Source organism: Heliangelus exortis, chromosome 5 (genome assembly GCF_036169615.1).
Source record: "Heliangelus exortis chromosome 5, bHelExo1.hap1, whole genome shotgun sequence".
Classification (NCBI taxonomy): Eukaryota; Metazoa; Chordata; class Aves; order Apodiformes; family Trochilidae; genus Heliangelus; species Heliangelus exortis.
The window spans coordinates 33893943-33902634 of NC_092426.1; the positions used below are offsets into that span (position 1 = coordinate 33893943).

Consider the following 8692-nt stretch of genomic DNA (forward strand, 5'->3'; position numbering starts at 1 on the left):
TGGAGAAAATTTTTTTTAACACGCTCTCCTCATACTTTTGAAAGAATTTCTGTCTCTTCAGTAATTTGATTCCAAGGCTGTGTGTTATTAGGAAGTGCAATGGAGAATTACATTGATCTATTAATCCTAAAACTGCTCCTGGGTCAGCATACCTGCACAGTGTTAAGACTCAAATCTGCACCTATAGTAGAGAAACTGTAGACTAAGGCACAAGGTGCCAAGCCAGCCTTGCTTTTTTGCCTGCTTTATTTTTTTGGTCTAATGTGTTCTCCAATCCAAGCTTTTTAAGTACAGCAAAATTACAAAGACATGAGTGTTCAAGAGGGGTATCTGGGGACAGATATAATTTTACAGTGTATGTAAGTAGTTAAGCCCTTATCCTTTGTAAAGAGAAAATGCAGTGTGGGGCAGATTCCCATCAAAACAATTTGCTTTGCCTGTTGCTTTCTCAGTGGAAGTTTAGAAGTAGACCAATTCATGGTTTCTTTGTGATACAGTCAGCCTACTCTTACCCATCACCTGTCCCAGAGACACCTGAATATAAGCACCCTGTTGAGAGATCAAGTTTAGGGTGTGAGAAGGTTGCTGTGTTTCCCAAAGATCCCCAGGAGAGACAGGAATCAAGACTAGGCCAGAGAAATTAACTCAGCAGACCAGAATTTGAGGCAAACAACTTCTTGTTTGAATTAAACAGCAAAGAACTGTTAGTGCAGCCCACGTAATCTTCCAATGCCTGTTCTTTGGCAACAGGTAAGAAAGGCAGAATGTGTTGTTTGGCAGAAAACACAAACTTCAGCACTCAAGTTTAACTAAAGGTAATTTTTTTATTCCCCATTAAGACTGCCTCAAGGACATAACTAAATGCTGGAAACCCCACAGAAGGGTACATACAGTAAATGTGGTGAAGTATAATGTGAACAGCCCCAGGGGTTCAAATAAGGTAGGACACTAGCTGACCAGAGGAAAAAAGAACAAATTAAAATTCTGCTGTAGTTGTTGCCCTTTCTTCTCCATTTACACTGAAAAAAGTCAAATCCAACAAAATCCTTGCACCTCTAACAATACCTTCAGTCCTGGCTAAAGAGTTTAACAAGATGGCAACAGGATGACTATAATACAAAACGTTCACTACTACACTCTGTACACACCTGTTGTCCAAGCCCTCCCCCAGACCCATGTACTGATGCTGTCCCATTATTTGCTTGCTTGCTGGGCTTGCCTGCGGAGGAGGACGTAGATCTTCTCCTTTATCCAGTCTTTATTGTATGGTTGGTATGTCTGAGTATCAGCACGGTAACTAGAAAGAAAAAAAAAAAACAAAATATTCTCAGTCTGTCCTATAGTACCTCTACCAGAAGAACTACACAAACTATTAAGTGTCCTCAAGTATATGGGGCAGAAAGTCTTGCACAGAACACAAATAGTATCAGAAGCAGATGGGGATTGCCAGTTAGGGAGATTTATCCTTTTTCCCTACAAAACAGTTACCCAGCAGATGAGTAAGAACTTGAAGTAAAACTAGATGATCCAAAGACTACTGAATGACTGGATGACACTGTGTACACATCTTAATTATTGAATGTAAAATGACAAAAAACACAGCACCTCAAAATTCTGCAGGTTGGAATGAAGCAGAATGTTTCTTGGACAATCTAATTTGTCTCAATAACCCAAACACTTCTTCAACACTACTTCAAGCAAGTGCTCATGTGAGGTTTCCAATGTTCCACTTCTGTTTGGAGTTTTCAGAAGAGGAATAAAAGCACAATATTCCAGGAGCAAAAGTAGACCCGTAGATAGATGACAAAGGATTCTTGCCAGGGGGCAGTGACAGCAATCTTACACCTAACAAACAAGGACACTTCACAAAAAGCAAACTGAAAATGAGAACCCACAGCCTCATTTTCTTTAGTGATATCAGGGATTGTTGATAGTAATCCACGAATATTTCTTGCCAGGTCAGAGAACTTGGTTACTCAAGGCAGTGTTTACCTGAAGCAGGATTAGACTGAAAAATGAGAGCAAATTGTATGAAGCTATCTGTGCAGATTCTTGCCTTCCTTCCCCTCTGATTCTATTTTGGTTTTTTGTTTGTTTGGGGTTTTTTTGTGGGTTTTGTTTTTGTTTTGTAGGGGTTTTTTTTTCTAATGAAGATGGTAGTTTCAGTGAATGCATCAAGAATTACTGAAGAGTAAGATGGTCACTGGTAAGAAATTAAAATCCAGAGTTAACTCAATCCAGAATAATTTACAGTTTTTTACCTAAGGAAAAAAACCCTAAGCATTTTGTCTCTAAGAAAGCCTTGTTATTTGAAACCCAGAATGACTAGCTCAGGGTCATGGTAAGTTTCAATATCTATAGGTATAGCTGTAGTTAGCAGTAGTAGTAGTACTACTACCAACAGTAGCCCTGCCCCAATCCATTCATTATTCTACACAGCAAGACCAGATAGCAAGTACTTTAGGAAACTCCATAAACACAAGGCATGTCTGGAACATTATGTGCTACATGTGCCATCTGGTGGAAAACTGTAAGTTGGAGCAGAATTTGGCATGACACAGAGTTTACAAGTCTTATTAAGAAAGGCACAAGACTGTACTAGAAATCAGTTGCTAGTTCCTAAAGCAAGTCTGGTAGATAAACTAAAGCAAAGTTAGTCTTTCAATCTGCATCAGCCCAGCATTATGACACCTCCAGATCAAAGGTGGCACAATGTCTAAGAAGGCAAATGCAGAAACTGTAATCTTGTTTTACTCATTCTGCTGAAAACTTTGGTAAATGGCATTTGTAGTAAGTCACTATCAGTAACACTGATTCTGTATGTACATCAGAATGCAAAGGAAAGCAATCTGATGCTAATTTTTTAAAGTAGGTTTTTTTTTTAAAGTGGGATTAAGTGGTAAAGGCTTTTTGCCATGCAGCTTCACAAGTACATCCACAGAGATTTCAGACAGTGCAGTACAGCTGTGGGAATGCCCACACCAGATATGGTTTGAGAAGCTGCTGGAATTTTAAGCTTAGAGAGACAAAATACAGGGTCCTTTGTTATCTGGGTATAAGATCTGTATATTTATTCCTACAGAATTTCTGCAACGTTGATGCTACTGTCACATCAAACCATTACCTTGAAATTTATGGTATAGAAAGAACACATGATCTGGACTAAGTGATTTAGTTACAGTGTTCAGGCTAATGAAAAAACACATTTGGTTTCTCAGTGCAATCAGAATTGGGAATAGACAAGACCCCCTTTGCTTTGCCACAACTTTAACTAACAGATGCACAGATGAAAGCTGGAAATAATGTGTTCACAAGAAAACTCAATTAGTTAGGGCTCTCTGTAGAACTGATCTGTTCCTCAGTTGTTTTGTTATGATTTGCAGAAGCTTCCACCTTTCCATATCTTGAACAAAATGAACAATCAGCTGGAATGTGCTTCTGGATACTTCTATTGCACCTCTAGTCCAGCCCTTGGCTGAATAAAATTTTGTAATCATTCTGCCTCCTTAAGAATTTGACCAACTGCACAAGGGTAGATACAGCCCCAATTTGAAGATTCTAGAATTAATAAAATACATGGTTATATTAAGCTGTCAGACTGCAATATTGCTACCTTGCTACCACTGTTACTGTAAAAAACTCCCACCAGAATCTTAAGAGATTTTACATAAAACATGTAAGAGTTTATGTGGAAGACTTCCAACTTCTCTAAGGCCCTGTAAAGGACTTGTACAGCTGAACTCACACAAGACAGCTGAGGTCTGCCAAGTCATCAATGAAGTCAAACAACTGGCTGATATCATATGTAATGGATGGGCTGTTGGGATTCATTCTCTTCAGATGCTCTTCATACATTTTACAGACTCCTACAGACAAAAAAAAATTGATAAACAAAAAAACAATTGCTTTTGTTGAAACTTCATCAGTTATTGAACCACAGATATCAGAAAAGTTTAGAGATGACTACCATGAAAACAAAGACATAAACTCCTTACACAGATTTTGCAGAGTTTAAATGCTTTTTTTCTAGCTATATGCATTGAAACTTCATACTACAGTATCAGGTAAGATGCCTGAGCAGAGGCATCTAGAGAAAAAAGTTTTAATTCTTTCAAAGATATCTAACTTTCCATGCAGGAAGCTCCAACAGAAACCTGAAATTCCTTCAGATAACCTTAAGGACAGCAATTGCAACTACATCCCTACTGCATAAGCACCTGAGGAAGAGGAGAACTAATGTCAAAACTACTCAGAAGAGAGATCATTCTTGATGAAAGCCCTCAAACAGGTCTGTTGAGTAAGAGAGACACTTCTATATTACTTTTAAACAATTTTACATTAAATCAATTATATATTTTTAATCGATTTTATTTTAGCTAGCTCATAAATTATTCATATACATTTGAGAAGAATGTAATAGTAAAGTGAAGAGGCTTTACATGGTCGTTTTGCTTTCATTTGCCTCACAAAACTTCTTTAAAGCAGAACTTTTAATGTTAAGTTCCACATATAAATCATACACTTGCAGTATTTTGGTCTTCTTTCCAGCTCAGTTTGTGTCTCTTCATGTTGTGCCAGAGAAAAAATGCTGCATATCTGCCATAAGGCTGCAAATTACAGATTAAATGCATAAATAACTTTTATTTTTATATATTATTTCTAGTAGCAATCTTTGCTTTACATGGCTAGCATAAAACCTGGTGAGTTAGGTTCTGAACCTGCAATGAAAGGCATTCAGGCAGGTCTGCTGCATGGCCCCACCAGGAACATTCCCTCCTTTAATGAGTTGAATGTGTTCAATCTACTTAATTCAAAAGGAGACATTTAATATGAAAAACAAGTTTTAGAAACAAAGATTAACTATTTTTAATCTGCTAAAACATCAGTAAACTAAAAGGATGAGACACTTTTGGGTTTTTTTGTGAATTATCTTGAAGAATTTATTTGCATAAGGACAAAGTCTGAGAATATGTTAAAACTGGAATATAACAAAATGGGGTTTTAACAACAGTTTTTATCTATCATGTCTGCACCCACCTTCCATGCACTCATTCACTGACTCATAATCAGCATATGTTCTGCCTTCTGGCCTCTTGGTAGGCTGGACGAGTAGAATTGTGTGCGACTGCAGAAAAAAACCAAAAGAAAACCACCAAGAAAAGAGGTTATCACAAAATTGTAATGATTTCTTGCTTGCATTACTTTATCTGAATGAAGCATTGAAAAGAAGCATAATACTAAGCACTGACCCAGCAATCAAGGACACAGACATTTTACAAGTGGTACTTATTGCTGATGTTATTTGTATTAAGAAGTTTTATTTACAGTAAGGCTTATCAATCCTTGCCTAAGCTTAAAAATGAGTACAGCAGCCACTGCATTGAAAAAAATCCCACTGAAATAGTAGTTTCTATTTAAACAGAAAAGCAAAGCAATAAAGTCACCATATAAAAACTATGCTATCAGTACATTTACTTATTTTTTTATTCCAAATGCAAGCTGTCAGTCTGACTTTAAACACTTCAATTAAAGAGCAAGGAGTCAGCATCAGCCTCACCTTAAAGGAGTTTAACACAATGTAGTTACTTTGAGTTACTCATTCAACTTCAAAGAAACACAAATTATACAAGAAATCCACACTTTTTATTCAAGATTATTTCCTTCAAAGCAGATGTACTGATTTTTCATTCTTCATTCAGTGTCTCCTGAAACAGCAATTATGGCACAGAACTGTTCCAAATGTCAAGTCTGTAAGCTTGTTCTTCTGCAGGAAAGGCTTTGATGATTGCAGTCTGTGGCTTGCATTGTTGCTATAATATTTTTCACTTGGCTACAAGTAATTTGAACAAACAAGTAAGGTTTTTGAAGTGTACACAGTCTGTGATCTAATTATCAGGTTACACAGCACAGGAAGTTTGCAAGCATGACAGAAAACACCATTTTCAGTGCTGGTAATGGGATCCAAAATTCTCCATGCTAAAATATGAGGTGAGCACACAACATGTAATATTCATGGAGGCAACTGCAGAGGAAGACACACTGGAAATTAATACCAATGCATCTTATTGGGCTTATTGGGCATCTTATTGGGCTGCTCATCAAGAAATCCTGACCCACACTTTGGACATCAGTGAAGATGCCAGTTCAGTGTTCAAATGCAGTGACAGAGAAGAAAAATGGCAAATAGGATGTACAAAAAAAAAATCACACCAAGTTTTACACCATGACTGGTAGTGTTCTTCTGCCTAGAATGTAGCTTTTAGTTCCTTAAATTCTGTCTCAAATAACATGATATGAGGAGATACAGAGAAGCCAAGGAATTAGTTACATGGAGAGAAAGAAGACTTTTCCCAATCAGAAGTGGAAAGAGAGGGGAATTCAGAGCTACAAAGGACTCCAGGCCTATAAAGTCCACTTTCCTGTACATCAGAGGATGCTAGAGGTGAAATGAATTCCCCAAGGGGAGCTGGTATCTGACTGTTCCTAAGTGCATTCATTGTACTTCAAGTCATGTCCTGCCAAGGAGCCCAAATGATTCTGACAAACTTTATTACAAAGTACTTTGTGCAGCACTGTCATTTTTATTGGTCAGCCACTAATGACAAGGCTTGGTTCCAGGACTTGTAACTCTGATTTCCTTGCTGCATTTGCCTAGAGGCTTCCTTATTAACAAGCTGCATCAGCCACTTCAGTCAGTGTGCTCAGCACTGCATTTATGGTGTCTGGTTCTGTACATGTTTATCTCTTTCAGATAAACTCAGTTGGGTTTCTTTGACAAAACAGAACTGACCAGGTGAACTGTACCATAGTGGAGTGAATTCTGTATTTGGTCTCAAAATCTTGCTGGGAAATCATGTATATTCTGAAATAATCCCAGTAACTAGATTATAGAAAAAAAATATTAGTAAAATAGACTAGTAAACCAGATCTTTTAGAATTCAAAAGCAGAAATTATTAGGGTGTCTGACTTTAAACCATTTATCACTTGAGGGCCTTTACAATGCCCACATCAGACACTGGCCTGGAATTTATTAAAATTAATGCCATTGGGACCCATGCTCTGGAGCATGACATCTCAAACATTTCCTTGGGAACTTCCCACTATTTTACCTTAAGGGGAAAAAACATACAGAGAAGTGCACAAAAATGACCAGTTCAGAAGCCTGAGAGGATTTTTGTTCAACTATTACCTGCCCTACTGAATATATGCCTATGTGACAGTGAAAAATCAGTGTGTCCAGTAACTGTTTTCCTGTAAGTATGGATCTTATTGTTAGGAAAAAGACAAATGAAACAAAGGAAAATCTATAAATCCATAAACCTTCATGCTTTAGGACCAGGTTATCTGGAAGAGCCCACTGTAGACTCTTAAGATTTTGATGCATACATTGGGTTCCCTGAATTTTCTTTTAAAGCACCACTGCACTGGCTACTGTTAAGCAGGACACTGAATGAGAGACTTCGTGGTTCAAGGCACACCAATTCTGAACTTAGAGAAAGCACTTAAAAAAAGCACTCCAACTGTTGACATCCCTGCAAAAATGGTTAAGGCAGTGCTGACAGACAAACCAGCAGGACTGGGGAGCATTTGCCCAAAGAGGCTTCTAAAAATTGTAGTCTATTCAACAGTTAAAATACTTTTCTTAGTTTTTAAATTTTTAAGAGTAAGGTGCACAGCAATGGAAATACAGGTATCCTTTCAGTTAAAGATACTAGGGAGGAAAAGGGGTTCAAGTATTTTCTTTCATTTTGAACGACAGGGACAGAGCTGCTCATCCTAGCAGAAGCAAACTGCCACCGAGCTGGTGCCAGACAGACGTATAACTTTCCTGCAATCCCAAACGCAGTTCTCCTTCCGTCACAGGGCAACAACTCGTTTCGGCATATTCAGATGCATTAGATGAACGCCACCGAGCTGTTGTGACTGGCGGGCCTTTGTGCTTTAACCTGCCATGCAAGCAGCCCACCAGTGCTGACTACCGCCCTTCCCTCCTCCGACTGCTGGGGAGGAGCAGCAGGGGCAGAATCAGCCTCGATTAACGCAATTCTGCTACCAAAGGCAGGCACGCTCGACGGCTCCGCGAAACCAGCGCTCGCCAGAAGGATCCCGGAAAGGAGCAGAAGCTCCCGGGTAAACCCGCTCCACGCCGGGCCCGGAAGCCTCCCCTCTCCCTCTCTTCTTCCTTCCATTCTTCCTTCCCCCGCAGCGAGAACCGAGGCCTTTCCGCAGGGCGGGCAGGGGGCCGGGGAGCGGCGGGGCGGCCCTTGGTGAGGCCGCTGCCCCCCCTGCACGTGGGGCCTCCCGCTCGGGCCCGCCGCGGCCTCACCCGCCGCGCCCCCCCTCCCGCCCGCCCTTTGCCCCACGGCGGGGATGAAGCAGCCCTCCCCGCTCCCCTGGGCCGCAGGAGCCCACCCTAAGCGGGGGTGAGGTGCTCAGGGTCCGCCCCGCTGCCCCGCTCACCATCCCGGCTCCCGCTCCCTCAGCACCGCCACGGAAAAGAGGCGCGCGACGATCCTCCCCACAAGCCCCCGCGCTCGCCGGAACCGCCGAGCTCAACGGCCGACCATAGAGCCATAGAGCCGGCCGCGCCAGAGCGCCACACGTTGGGCGCGGAGGGTACCGGGAGCGGGCAGAGAGCGCCAGTCTGGGGCGGGGCGGGGGCGCCATCTTTGATGAGGGAGCCGCTCCTTC

General features: G+C 40.8%; 1 protein-coding gene across 1 annotated transcript; it reads right to left on the minus strand.

The window, feature by feature from the left end:
• Positions 1-804: 804 nt before the first annotated feature.
• On the minus strand, positions 805-8683 carry ERH (ERH mRNA splicing and mitosis factor). The gene is made up of 4 exons (XM_071744479.1): positions 8462-8683; positions 5038-5125; positions 3746-3866; positions 805-1297 (listed from the first exon to the last, which is right to left on the minus strand). The coding sequence occupies exons 1-4, from the start codon at positions 8666-8668 to the stop codon at positions 1195-1197; spliced, it is 519 nt and encodes a 172-aa protein (XP_071600580.1). The 5' UTR covers positions 8669-8683; the 3' UTR covers positions 805-1194.
• Between the last annotated feature and the right edge of the window lie 9 nt (positions 8684-8692).

What these genes read in the sequence shown, in the direction of transcription:
- ERH (XM_071744479.1), bottom strand. Translation starts at nt 8,668, where the DNA reads ATGGCGCCCCCGCCCCGCCCCAGACTGGCGCTCTCTGCCCGCTCCCGG. An exon ending in AGGGAGCGGGAGCCGGGATG is followed by an intron (nt 5,126 to 8,461) that starts GTGAGCGGGGCA and finishes TTTTTTCTGCAG; the next exon opens with TCGCACACAATTCTACTCGT. An exon ending in AGTGAATGAGTGCATGGAAG is followed by an intron (nt 3,867 to 5,037) that starts GTGGGTGCAGAC and finishes TTTTGTCTGTAG; the next exon opens with GAGTCTGTAAAATGTATGAA.